We start from the raw sequence: 14,054 nt of genomic DNA, 5'->3' as shown, positions 1-14,054 counted from the left end.
CCCCGTGAAGGTGCTGACAGATGTCTCCGGTGGAAGTGGAGAATGTTTTTTCCTTCTCAGGTAGCACTGTGTGATCGACACACTTTCACGCTGCCCCATCCCACACAGTTATTTCATTGCGGGACGAAGAATTCGGAGCTCCTAGTTCCTCCATTCCTTCTACTTTTAAGAGCTGGCATCTACAAAGAGCTTTCCTTGGTTAATCAATCAGGGAGGCAGAGGGGGAGACTTTTATCCAACAGACTCGTCAGGAGGGAGGCCTGGTTTCCTAGAGAGAAGTAGGGAGAGAATATGGTCTTTAGGGGCTCAGAGCCCAGCGTCTGAGCCTGAAAGCCCAGGGAGAGAGGAGAAGGAGGGGTGGGACCCTGCTTCATTGAGAGGGCTGTTGTGGGGAGAGCACTCATGAGGAGAATCTTTGGGGGAAAGAAGTGTTTTTGTAAAAGGATTTTCAAGAATGCCTCTATGTCCGATCCTCGATCCTCATGTCTCCCTTGGGGCACCTGCATAAAAAGCCCTAGTGTGTTTTAGGGTTCCCAGAGTCCTGTTCTGAGGCTGGTTTTGGAGGCATCCCCAGACCTCAGGTTGCCCTGTTCAGTCTGGATTTCAGAACCCCTCCAGTGAATGAAGACAGGGCGCCAATCACAGTGAACTTCAGGCAGTCACCAGTAGTTAATTTTACATTGCACAAAGCAACTAGTTGAAAGAATTATGGATGACCCGACTGACCAGTCAGGTGTAGACATGGAGGCCAGGACGCTGTACTGTCTGTCCCCTGGCTCTGGTGGTGGCCAAAGCAGCAGCTATCTATTTTCCTTCGCTTGGCTTGAAGCTGAAGGGGGCAAGCACCCTCCCACTTGCAATTTGGGATGAAGTGGTTTCCCAGGGCTTGCACAAGCTCGCTGAGTCAGTTTGGAAGGCCTCCCTGCAGACAGGGCTCCCAGCAGGTCAGGCTGACTGGATTAAGTGGCAGCAAGGACAGGGCAGGGTCAGCGGTCCTCTGAGCCCCAAGGGGAGGCCAGAACACTGCATGTGCTTCAGCTCACATAGTCCAGGGCTCATGTTTCTTAGTGGGGAAAACATACAAAAGCCAGCAAAGTGCAAAACATGCCAGGCGCCCATTAGGGCTCAAACCCGCCCCAAATAAGCATTTGCTCCCAGCTGTGGAGGAAGGTGGGACAGGACTCCTTCTCTGGGAGCAGGGAGCCCCCAGATCTGGGGCAGGAACCTGAGGGAGACCCTTCCCCACATCCTCCCCCCTTCCTCCTGGGACCCCTGGCCCCATCCTGTCTGCCCAGGGAGGTGCACCCTTGGCGTAGATAACAAGCCTCAGCTTCCCTCCTCCCTCCACTCCCCCCCCACCCCCGTCCTAAGAGTTTCCAGGGTTGGTTGTTGTTTGTTCACCTGGCCTTCACTTTCCTTCTCCAACAGAAAATTGTGTAGTTTAGTTGTCTCCTCGGGTATTCCGTGGAAGCATTTCGTCTGGACTACTTCATTCATCCAGGCAGGAGGGTGCAATGTCTTTGTGGACAGCAGCCCCTGAGAGCTGGGTGACTGTGTGTGCAGGGGGCCTGGGGTCCACAGCCAGGGCAGGACCGAGGAGGGTGCCACATGCTAGCCCCGGAGCCAGGAGTCCACTCACCAGCCAGTAGCCACTAGCCCAGGGGCCAAGGGTCAGCAACTTCAATGGAAATGATCCAGATCACTGCCATGGTAACGATGATGATCATCATCATCATCACCCACGGAAACCCCTCCTGTGAGCACTGCAGGTGCCTGGCCCCAATGTAGCCTCAGGCCAGTTGGACCCTACATCCCACCCACCTCCCCTGACAGGCCAGGTGCTGAGACCCCCAGGGTCTGCTGCCAAGAATTCACCCACCCCAGGGCCAGAGGCCTGCCTAGGGCAGGGGCTTGGACGGGCTGCACCCTGAGGGCACTGAGGAGGGGACAGGAGGGCACCGGGGCGTGGAGTAGGAATGGTGAGTGGGGGTGAGCGCAGGCCTGGTGGCGGGAGGCGGGGGCGGGGGCGGGGGTGAGGGGCGAAGGGAGGTGGGCTGCGGAGGAGATGGGGACGCAGGCGGGGGATGAGGCCGAGCTGGGGAGGCGGGGGAGGGGGTGAGGGGCGAAGGGAGGTGGGCTGCGGAGGAGATGGGGACGCAGGCGGGGATGAGGCCGAGCTGGGGAGGCGGGGGAGGGGGTGAGGGGCGAAGGGAGGTGGGCTGCGGAGGAGATGGGGACGCAGGCGGGGATGAGGCCGAGCTGGGGAGGCGGGGGCGGGGGAGGGGGGGAGGGGCGAAGGGAGGTGGGCTGCGGAGGAGATGGGGACGCAGGCGGGGATGAGGCCGAGCTGGGGAGGCGGGGGGAGGGGGAGGAGGTGAGGGGCGAAGGGAGGTGGGCTGCGGAGGAGATGGGGACGCAGGCGGGGATGAGGCCGAGCTGGGGAGGCGGGGGCGGGGCAGGGCGCTGGGGACCGGCCGGCGGCGGGCGGGAGGAGCCCCGGGAGGTGGGGGCGCCGCCGGGGCGGGCGGGCCGGGGAGCTGCTGCGGGGAGGAGCGCGGGCCCCGCCCCCAGCGCCGCTGGAAAAGTTTGAGCTCGGGCGTGTGCGCAGAGGCCGGGCCGGCGGGTCCCGGACGCGCGGTGGCGGGTCCCCCCGGCAGAGCCCCCGGCGCCGCCCGCGAGCGGAGGAAGGGCCGCGAGGATGCGGCCGGAGCGAGGACGCCTCCCAGGTGAGCCTGCGGGCCGGGGGCTGGGGGGGGGCCGGGGGGGCTGGGGGGGGCCTGGGGTCGGGGGGGGGGGTCCTGGGGGGGCACCTCTCCCACAGTCCAGCCCGCCCCGGTGACAGCGACCCGGCCGGGAGCCGCCAGCGCCCTGTCACCGCCTGCCCCTGCCCCTGCCCCTGCCCCTGCCCCTGCCCCTGCCCGGGCCACCCACCCCCGCGGCAGCCCAGCCGGGGGCAGACCGGGCGGTTCCCCTTGGCACGCGGGTGCGTGTCACAGCCAGGGGCGCGGGGATGGTTCCTTTTAACCACCTCGCGGGAGTCCAGACTGAGCGTCATCTTCCGTCCTCAGGACCTGAAGGAAAGAGAAGTGGCTCTTTCCAGAGAAGTCCCCTGGGTCCTATCCCTAGAGCGATTGAAAAGTTAGTGTCCTCCGGGGAAGAGGACCTGGGGGCTCTGGGACCGTGTGGCCGTGGTCGTTCTCCTGGGAAAACCTTTCTTTTAAACGATATTCTCCACACCGTCCCGTGCTTTCCCGTCTGTTTCTGGAAGTAGGCAATGAGGGCTGTCAGGATCCGGGCTGGAGGGTGACATCCCCACTTTGCAGTTGTGAGGCTCCCGAGGAAGGTCAGTGCGCTGTCCTCCCAGCTGAGACAAAGCCTGGAGAACGGCCGGGACTTGTCCTTCTTTGGCCTGATGCAGGAGACGGACGCTAGCGTTGCCACTTCCAGCCTCCCCGACTCCAAATGGTCTCTCTCTCTCTCTCTTTTTCTCTCTCTTCTGGGGCTGGCCACTCGGTGGCATGTTTCATTGTGGGTTTTTATATTTAGATGTAAGAGAGGGCCTTCTTGTTGGGGGTTTAAAGGGAACACGTTTTGTTAGGAAGATTAAGAAAAGGGAATGGCATGAACATGGGGTCTCCTGGAAGATTAGTTTCAAAAGCAGAAGGTACCCACCCCCAGCTGGAGCCCTGAGCACTTCCAGAACTTCTTGCTCACGTCTGGACGTCAGAGGTTGCAGAGCCCACTCTGTATACCCACATCTTCATCATTCGTGTTTGCAACATTCTTTTCTTTATTAGTGGCAATCCTGCGGGTGTGGTTAAGACCAGTGATTCCTAGAAGTCCCAAGGCAGGATTAGGTCCTGTGGGGTGTGACGGACAAGGGTGGCCATACCCCTGGCTGGTGGTGGCAGTGGTGATGAGGGTGGTGGTGGTGTGTGTGTTGTCCTTGAGGAGTTGGTGGAAGTGTCTGGACCTGTAGGAGTTTTCTCGGAACTGATGCAGAGCTCTGTTCAGGTTGAATAATTCTGTGGCCCTAGGAGGACCACACACTGGGCTTCCTCGGTCAGCAGAGCTTCACATCCGGCCTGCCTGTCTGGTTGCTCTGTCACCTGACACCAGAGACTACAGGTCAGCCTTTAGGAGCAATTCCCCGCCCCCCCCCCACCCCCCACCCCCCACCCCATAAAGATACGGCTGGGATGGCTTCTCAACAAGTTTCATCTTTGAAAATGCTGCTTTTGTCTTTGTTTCTGAATTTCATAAAATGTCCTAATTTTCTACCACGGGTGCATAGTAGAAAGTTGCATTTCCTGAAGAAGGAGCCTCCCATGTTGGCCTCATAATATTCTCAAAATGTGGGGACTGATTTTTCGTTCTCTGGAACTTGTGACACTGATTTGACTCTGTGGTGTCTTTTTTTTTCCATCCTCCTGAAGACACTTTGATAACTACAGTGGATGTGTGTTTTTTTATGGTGGAAAAAGGAGACTCTGAGCATGCCAACATCTGAATATTTGTGAGTGTCCCTGCAGTGAAGCCCCCTTTTCTTCTGCAGGACATTGTTCTGGGAGCCGGTGCTGACACAGCGGGCAGGGCCTTGGGGCACCCTCGGGCCTTCCTTCCGTGGTGGGAGCCGGAGCCGTGGGCCGTGCTTTCCGGGACCTTTCTTTTCCCTCACACATGGCTTCCTCATTCCTGTCTTATCAGTTTGGAGCCACTTCTTATGATTCCTTTGCACCCATTTTCTGCTGAATTCATTAATTGCCTTATGAGATGTATCATGAGCTCTCAGAGGTAAAAGGGTGTGCTTGGTGGACTCCATCCAGGTGCGAGAGTCCTGTGCTTCAGTTACGGTTATGACAGCGCTGGGCACGGTCAGCGTCTGTTCTGTGTTCTTTCCTCCTATTTTGGAGGAGCTGCAGCTGCGCATCTGTAGGAGGCTCGGCGGCAGGCCAGCTAGGTGAGCCAGGGACGAGACTGCCCAGTGGAGAATGTGGCCTCGCGGGGGGTGGCTCCGGCTTGCCCGTGGCTCCGTGAGCTGGGGCAAGTTCGAGTGGCTCTTTGGCCCTGCAGACACTACTCCATCTCCCTGGTGTCGGTTTTCCATGTAGGTCGGCATTCCAGCATTTGGCTAGCCTGCTGGTGACACTCTTGTCACCTTCAAGTGAAGAACACCGAGAGGGGTGGATGCTCCAGAAGAGCTGACCCCTAACATGGTGCACAGGAATCAGATGACCCACATCTCCAACCCAGCACCGCCTCCTCCAAGCTGTGTCACCAAGGACGGTGACCCCCACACCCCAGCCTCTGCTTCCCTCTATGTACACTCAAAAGGCAAATGCTGCCATGGGGACCAGACATGGTACCCTACAAGGTGCAATGTGTGCTGCGTTTGCTGTGTCGTTGTGGCACGGGGAAAGGGTGGAAGGGACCCCACCATTAGGACTTCTTGGCCAGGTGTCTCCTGTTTGCATAAGCCCTTCCCTGCCTGGAGGAGCTCATTCCCGCACACCTTCATTCATCCCATGGCAGTCTGGGCAGGAGTCCAGCCTGTGCTCTTACTTAGGACGAGTGGAGGAGGGAAAGTCTGAAAAATCCGCTTGAAGAGCAGAGTTTAAGGCCTCTTGTATCCAAACCGGTTGCCTTGTGATGGAGGACAAGCCCAGGCACCTGGGAGAGTGGGCACGGAGGCAGAGCCTGGGGTCTGTGCGGGGGTCCTGCAGCCCACCCCGGGTACGGAGCTCCCAAGGAGTGTATGAACACCCACACCCTACCTGCTGAGAGAGTCACTTGTAGGAAAGCCGCCAGGTGAGTTGGTGGTGGGAAGCCTGCTCCTCACAGTGGTCTCACCAGGGCCCCAGGACTGGGCTCCCAGCAGAGGGCAGGCCTGTGGGGCTGTGCATGCAAGGCCTCTTGCCCGGAGCTACCTCTGACTGCCCAGCGAGGTCACCTCCAAAATCTGGGGGCAAGAGGAAGTACTCATTAGCGAAGGAATTTCCTGGGGCATCGAAATGACCAGCCCGTTATTTCTTTCCTAAATTCTTATAAACAACAACAACAAAATACTGCTTTCCAAGAAATCCGCTGGTTGGCAAATGCTTGGTGTTTTACTTCCGTCTGGAGGATAGTTGATTTCCCTGGGAAAACGTGCCTTCGACCAGCACCGGTCACCCTGCGTCTGACCGGAGAAATCTCATTGTCTTCTCTTGTCTTTCTTGTTCGCCACGATGGGGAGAGAGAGAAAGAGAGAGAGAGGGAGAGACCCCAGGCTTTTCAGAAATATGTCCCTTTACTTTTTTCGTTTCCTTCTTTTTATAGTTTATTTTTAAAATTGACATGTGTCATGTGTAGAGAAAGTGAATCGCTAGTGCAGAGCGCACATCTGGAACCCATGGGGGGCCCAGGCTGCCCCTCCCTGCAGATGCACCCCCATGGAACAGAGGGACAGAAACCCCGCTGGTGTGACACACAGTGAAGCTACCTTCTAGGTGCCTCTCCCAAGCGCCCGTGCCGCACAGCAGCTTCTAGGGCAGGCCTGGCGCTCCGAGATGTTCGGGGTCGAGCCCGCACACCGCCACCTTCCTCGGCATCAGCCTTTATTTCTCAGTTGTTGGGGGGAAATTACGCAGGATCGGAGTCTTAACAATGAAACGTCAGATGGTGGTCACTGCCAGCCGCAGATGCTTAACTTTTAAAATAAAGCAAAACGTGAGCACTCACGCTGTGTAAAACTTGCCCTCGTGGGGACTTGTCCAGGTAGCCCAGTGGCCAGTGGCCAGTCTCTGCAGGGACCAGCTATGTCAGAGCCCGCTGTGTAAAACGTGAGCACTCACGCTGTGTAAAACTTGCCCTCGTGGGGACTTGTCCAGGTAGCCCAGTGGCCAGTCTCTGCAGGGACCAGCTATGTCAGAGCCCGTTCCCGACACCACCACGATGCTCGGAAAGCCAAACGACCCCGTGGGAGCACAGGTACAAGCTCACAAGGATGTCCCCACCCAGGCCCGGCAGTGCTTCCTAGGAAAATGACGTGCAGAAACCACCCTATGTCCATAGGCAAGAGTGGCCGGGGCATCCATCCCTTGACGGGAGCAGGAAGTGCCAGCATCCAAATGCACCTCCCTGTAGGACTCAAGGGAGCATCGTGCCGTTGGCAGAAAGATGCCAGGCACAGTCGGATGCTGTGGGACCCCATCTATGGGAAGGTCAGAAACAGCTACGTACGGCCCTTGAGAGGGTGAGAAGCCCAGCCCATGACCCCTCTGGGGGTCGGTGGTGAGTGGACGGGGCGGGACAGGCTGGCTCCCCAGGACTTGATGCCCCAGTGCCCTGCACTCCGCAGAACAGATGTGCCTGGAGGGCTGGTGCCCCACCTGGTCTTGCGCTCCGAGGTGGAGGGCGAGAGGGCGGAGAGTGTTCTTCCCGCAAATCCAGGTCCTGCCTCACCCCCTGAAAGGTGGGGCCCGAACTCTGATGCTTTTGACCACAAATAACAGCACTCAGATGCATCCAAAATCAATCTGGCCTTTAGCCCAGCACGTAACTCTCAGGATGGAGCCCTCGTTCTAATGTTGATAATCCAAAGAAAATAAGCTTTTAGATTCCAAAGGGAGCCAGATGTCTTCCAGTTATGAAAATGCAGCGAATAGCATTTAGCAAGAGATGCTCTGAAAAAAACAGGCTCTTCGAATGATGAATATTTAATCAAGGAAAATGATAAATTAAGCATTAGTGGGAAAAAACATTCACCCTCAAAATGCATGTTTTTGGTGGCTCTCTGGCACATCTTACACTATTCTCATTGTGGCTCTTGTATTGCTGGGTCTTGGCTTCACTTCTGGCTTGTTTTTCTGCTCTGCTCCGTTTTTTGTTTTGTTTTTTCAAAACCTGGCACGTGGGGAGGAAAAGAAACGGATGGGAGTCTGTGCAGCCCTTCACTTGCGTGTCCTCGCTCTTTACATCCAAGAGGTTCCAGATGCAGTGGGTTTATGGGGACACACGTCCCTTTGGTCAGTGCTCATGGCACGAGCACGGGAGTAGAGTGTGTGCCACGGGGGGAGCATCCGCAACGTGGAGTCACCATGGGGGAAGCAGGCCCAGAAGATGAGGTTCACTTGTACTGTGGTTTCAAAACCTTTCAGATGTCGCTGCTTGGAGCCCTTTCTCACCGTCCTGGGTGTGAATTCACCAACAATTCACTTTCCTCACCCTTTCAGGTCACACTCATGTGTCTGCAGTTCAGACTGTGCAGGTGCTAACTCACTCAGGATTATACCCCGTGTTAACCACACGCCCGCCGTCCTTCCTGAGATGGAAGCCCCTGGCAGGGGAGCAGGTGTTGTGGACACAGTGGCCCGTGGATGTGGGGCATATGGAGGCCTCGGGGCAGCCACGTCGACCCTCCACCAGCTAGGACACAGCCGTTCTCGGGGCACTGCTCCCTTCTGACTGTCGGTGGGGTGGCCGTGTGCTTCTTGCCCCTGCCTCTGTACTGCGCCTCTTCCATGGATAAGGACGCTTGTAGGGCAGGGTCGGTCAGCCCCGTCTGTGTGGGGCTGGCTGTGCTCTGGGCTGTGCTGTGCCCAGGGCCCCGCAAGCAGAGGGAGGTCGTGTCAGCTCCATTCACGGCTCGCGGATAAGGAACCAGCAGACAAGCAGAGCATGTGTTGGGCTCCCATGAGCAGACAGGCGCCGTGAGAGGCGTGGGACACTTTGCCCCTGTGTGACCCTGAAGCAAGCCGCTCCAGGCGCTGGGCTCCAGGATGGTCAGCAGCGTCATTATTCCCGCTCTTTATTTTATTTTTTTATAAAGATTTCATTTATTCATGAGAGACACACAGAGAGAGAGAGAGAGAGGCAGAGACACAGGCAGAGGGAGAAGCAGGCTCCACGCAGGGAGCCCGATGTGGAACTCGATCCCGGGTCTCCAGGATCATGCCCTGGGCTGAAGGCAGCACTAAACCGCTGAGCCACCGGGCTGCCCTATTCCCGCTCTTTAAAGGACAGCCTGCGATCTGCCGTAAGAAGTGGCGAGTAGAGAAGTCTCGAGGAGCCGGGCTGACTCCAGGGCAGAGGGAGCCTGACTTGGGGCAAGAAGGCTTGGCCAGGGTTAGAGGAAGGTGCGTGGGGCTGGGGCGCTGGCGGGACAGCTGCCCACCGAGCTGACCGTGCGCCTCCAGGGCACCTACCAGCACACACCTTGCAGGCATCCTGCACAGGCCACAGCCCACGAGCTTTCCGGAGGAGGCAGGGCCTGGGCCCCCCAGCACGTGGGGAGAAGTCCCTGCAAAGTAGGAGCAGAGCTGCCTTTCCTGATCTCAGAGGACCTGAGCCCCGGTGGAGGGGAGGGTGTCACAGCACCCCTGGCCCTGAGCAGTGCCTGTGGGGCAGCGACCTGAAAGGTGCCTGGAGCCAGGGCCCCACGGACTCTCCTCTCCTCCTCATCCAACAGCAGCCACACACACTGTGCCCCGGGATCCTTCCAGGACCGAGCACCTCCCGGGCTGTACCCAAATCTGGCAGCGAGCTCAGATCCCAACACACCCCAAGTGTGGAGCCCGTGTGTTTCCAAACCCAACATAGGGCTATGACTTAAACGTCATGAAAGAAAAAAAAGTCACCACTGGATACTCTTCAGGCTGTTCTAAGCCGAGCTCATGTGCTCATTAGTAGATGTTTAAACATAGGTTTGTAATTTAAAATCAGTGCATCCACTGGCAGCTGCATCCAGCTGGGACGGTGACATCCCCACAGGTGATGGGTGTGGCCTCAGGTGAGGGTGGGAAGTATCGGAGGGGAGGGGGGCTTAAACCCGGGGCCACCAAGGGCCGGGGCCACCAAGGGCCGGCGCCTGGCTTCGGGCCTTCTCCGTCTGCTTATACCCCCAGCAGGGTCCTTTCTCTCTGCTCACACACATGGCTTCAGTTCTGGGGGCACAGACGGTCTGACTTGGGGCAAGAAGGCTGAGCTCTGGGTTTTCAGCCAAGTCCAGAAGCCAAGTGCTTGTCCCTGCCTCTCCTTCTATCACCCTTGGTAGAAGTATGGGCTCATGGCCCATCTGCCCCTCCCCACACTGCTGCCATCAGGGAACCGTGGGCCGTCGTGCCTCCCACTGCCCTGCCCTTGGTGGCCGCATGGCCCTGTCTCAGGCCTCCCCTGTAGGCCGTTGGGACCCCACTCCGTGTCTGGCCCTGGTCCCAGGGACGCCGTCGGGGTGGTGTTGCTCCCACAGTGTTGCTCCAGGCTCACCAGGGGTGGCTTCCCGGGGGCGGCATTCTGGTTCCCTTCTATTTTGCTGTCCCAAAATGATCCCATTTGTCTTGGGGTAACGGGAATCATGGTTTGGCCGCTCCTGTGCTGTGGCGGAGGATGCACGGTCAGAGCCCCCAAGTGCCTCGGGATTCCCTGACAGACTGACGTGTATTTGGGTCTGTGTGTCATTGTTGTACGAGTGAATGACCGCGGGTCTCACACACCGACCTCCCTCCCAGCAGCTGCAGACACCAAGTGGCTTCCTGCGGCCACCTCAGCCCCTGAGGAGCTGTGGGCCCCCACATAAGCTGCCTTCCCCAGCTGTGCTGCGGCTGCCCCCTGGGTGGTCTTGAGCCCCCATAATCTCTGGGCACCCCACTTTTATCTTCGCAGCCCCCTGCTCTGCACGCCCCGGCTGGGGTCCCGCCACCGCCCGGGCCACCCCGGAAGCCTGAGCCCGCGCCTGTTCTCTGGATATGGATGTGCCCAGGGCGCCCTCTGCTGGGATCCGGAGCTGAGCCTCTGCGCGCCCGAGCGATGGCCACAGTCGTCCCGCCGCGCGCCAGGCCCTCTCCCGGGAACGGGAACGAGACCGAGACCCTGCACGAGCACTACAACTACGTGGGCAAGCTGGAGGGCCGGCTGAGGGAGGCCCCCGAGGGCAGCATGCCTACCACCGTGCTGTTCCTGATCATCTGCAGCTTCATCGTGCTGGAGAACCTCATGGTTCTCATCGCCATCTGGAAAAACAATAAGTTCCACAACCGCATGTACTTCTTCATCGGCAACTTGGCCCTCTGTGACCTGCTGGCCGGCATCGCCTACAAGGTCAACATTCTGATGTCGGGCAAGAGGACGCTGAGCCTGTCTCCCACGCTCTGGTTCCTAAGGGAGGGCAGCATGTTCGTGGCCCTCGGGGCGTCCACCTGTAGCTTGCTGGCCATTGCGATCGAGCGGCACTTGACTATGATCAAAATGAGGCCGTACGATGCCAACAAGAAGCACCGCGTCTTCCTTCTGATTGGCATGTGCTGGCTCATAGCCTTCTCGCTGGGCGCCCTCCCCATCCTGGGCTGGAATTGCCTGCACAACCTCCCCGACTGCTCCACCATCCTGCCCCTCTACTCCAAGAGGTACATCGCCTTCTGCATCAGCATCTTCACAGCCATCCTGGTCACCATCGTGATCCTGTACGCACGCATCTACTTCCTGGTGAAGTCCAGCAGCCGCCGGGTGGCCAGCCCCCACAACTCGGAGCGGTCCATGGCCCTGCTGCGGACCGTGGTGATTGTGGTCAGTGTGTTCATCGCCTGCTGGTCCCCACTCTTCATTCTCTTCCTCGTCGACGTGGCCTGCAGGGTGAAGCAGTGTGCCATCCTGTTCAAGGCCCAGTGGTTCATTGTGCTGGCGGTGATGAACTCGGCCATGAACCCCGTCATCTACACTCTGGCCAGCAAGGAGATGCGGCGGGCCTTCTTCCGGCTGGTGTGCACCTGCCTGGTCCGGCGCTGGGGCGCCCGCTCCTCACCCAGCCAGCCCGCTCTCGACCCCAGCAGAAGCAAGTCCAGCGGCAGCAACAACAGCAGCCCCTCACCAAAGAACAAGGAGGACCCTCCCCAGATAGCTGCCTCGCCGTGCATCATGGATGGGAACAAAACCCTGCAGAATGGGATCCTCTGCAAGTGAGCATGGCCACCTCCAGGAACGGCCATCCCCACATGTCCATGAGACAAGAGGCGCTCAGCTCCCAGCCACGTTCTTATTTATTGCATGCGTCACCCCCGGAGGTTCTGGAGCTGGCACTTGGGAAATCTGTTTGCCCATGCGTGGCCCATGTGGTGTGGACGTCCCAGGAAGAGGGACCCGAGGACTCGCCAGCCTGTTTCACAGTAGACAGCCTGCCTGCCTTGTCTGTATTGGCGTGAGTCTTCCAAACCTCCGATCTGCCACCTTCCCCTGAATCCCACGGGAGGGAAGGTCGTGGGCCACGCAATGCGCAGTGTGCTTCCCTGAATGTCATGGCAATTTCTGGTAACTTCACACTACATGGACCGCGCATACTGTGGATGCTGGCGTGTTCGTCATTTCTGTGTCACGCAGCGCTCGGGTTTCTGACGTCCACCATCGGGATACAACACCTGTTTCTGCTGTAGGCAGCAGGACGTGGCACGGTGTCCTGACTGAACCTCCAGGAGCGAGGCTGAGGCTGGCAATTAGCCGGACATGCCCATCCCCGTCTCCTCACACTGACACCGAGTCTCGTGTTCAGTGGGCTTTGAAAAAGGCTGCTCCTGGGTGGGTCTCAGGTGCGTGGATCTGACCCTGACAGTGTCCAAAAGACCCTGGGAGAGTGAGAGTGCTCTGAGAGCTGCATCCCCGCCTCTCCCCAGGGTTGTGTCCCTGCAGAGATTGAACACATCCCCCAACCCCGTTACCCACATTATGTGACTGGTGACCCTCTAGATCTCAGAAAAGCCCACCAGGGGCTTCCCAGAGGCCATCCCTGGGCCAAGCAGAAGAGCTCAGAAGGCAGAAGCAGAGGACAGACACCCTGGCCAGAGGAAGCTACGGTATGTTTGATGTGAGGAAAAATTTGTACAGAATTGGGAGAGGCTGACAGGCTGCACTTGGATCCTATTGGAGCCTGGTCCCCTCTAGCCAGAGAAGCACCAGGTCAGTAGGACCGAGTTGTGTGCTCTTCCGGGAAATGCAGTGATGTTGTAGGTAACGATATGGGGTCAGCCAACCCTGCATCCCCATCCCCGCATGTAGGGGGTTCCTCAGGAGGTGTTTGTGCATGAGGAACTTCCCTCAGGGATCCCACCTGCAGGACACACCAATGAGGATGTGCACACGTGTGTGGAGATCTCACACCTACAGAGTTCACGTGTCAGGCTCTTGGCCAAACACAAAACAGGCAGCCTTCAAAAGGACTCTCACATCAGAGCCCCTAAGGCTTTCTGGTTTGCCGGGCATTTTGGCTGAGTCAAGACTCCAGAGACACCTTGACACGTTAACCGTCTGGAGGAGACACTGCTGGCTCCTTCGTGTTTTCAGATGCCCATGCTCCCAACTGAGGCACATTCCTGTGGGTCCTGGGGGGTCTCCATGTCCTGACCAAAGACTTCCCTCGTTTCTGTGACTGATGAGAGAAGGGGATGCTCATTGGTGGCACTTTTGTTGGCTTCTTTACGTCACTGGAGAGGAGTGTATTCTCGGGTCAGACAGCATGTCTAGAAAAGTCAGGCATCAAGAAGACACAGCAGGGAGCACTGCGTGTTCACCTAGGGAATGAAGTGACCACAGAGCTCAGGGTCCCTGGAGGTTCCTGGGTCTCCAGTGCTCATATTGGTGACACTTGCTCCTTGATCCCGACTTCCCATTGCGAGAACACAAAACTTGCAAACAGTCTGAGTGGAAAAACCCAACGGAGTAATCGTGTGCATTCAATACATGCAGAAAATGATCGACTTTAATAGCAGCATGTACAGCCTGTGCCAAAAGCTGTGGGTCATCGAGGGGTTGAGTTTCAAAGCCACGTAGAACATATGCATTAGATCTCTTTACTGTGTCCCATGTGTGTTTGTTAAAAAAATAAAAATAAAACCAAAAGCCTACTTGTAAACCTGTCACTGGAGGTTAGCATGGGGGGTTTGTCTGCACCAGGGGTGCAGGGTGGCGGCCTGGCCTCCCCCATGGTGCCGGCGTTCCCCCAGGACTGAAGCCACCCTGGGAACCTGGGGACTGTGCCTCCTGCACTTTCCTCCGACCCCGGCATAGCTGGTGCCCAGGGAAGGGGAAGCTTC

At 58.0% G+C, this 14,054-nt stretch overlaps 1 protein-coding gene across 1 annotated transcript; it reads left to right on the top strand.

Annotated features, from left to right (window-relative positions):
* The first annotated feature begins 2,553 nt into the window (after nt 1-2,553).
* On the top strand, nt 2,554-13,860 carry S1PR3 (sphingosine-1-phosphate receptor 3). The gene is made up of 2 exons (XM_041745224.1): nt 2,554-2,726; nt 10,642-13,860. The coding sequence occupies exon 2, from the start codon at nt 10,729-10,731 to the stop codon at nt 11,932-11,934; it is 1,206 nt and encodes a 401-aa protein (XP_041601158.1). The 5' UTR covers nt 2,554-2,726; nt 10,642-10,728; the 3' UTR covers nt 11,935-13,860.
* The last annotated feature ends 194 nt before the right edge of the window (nt 13,861-14,054 follow it).

The sequence above is a fragment of the Vulpes lagopus genome, chromosome 2, assembly GCF_018345385.1.
Source record: "Vulpes lagopus strain Blue_001 chromosome 2, ASM1834538v1, whole genome shotgun sequence".
Lineage (NCBI taxonomy): Eukaryota > Metazoa > Chordata > Mammalia > Carnivora > Canidae > Vulpes > Vulpes lagopus.
Note: the sequence above shows the minus strand (reverse complement) of the source record. Positions and strands in the feature narration are given on the sequence as shown.

What these genes read in the sequence shown, in the direction of transcription:
- S1PR3 (XM_041745224.1), top strand. Translation starts at nt 10,729, where the DNA reads ATGTGCCCAGGGCGCCCTCTGCTGGGATCCGGAGCTGAGCCTCTGCGC.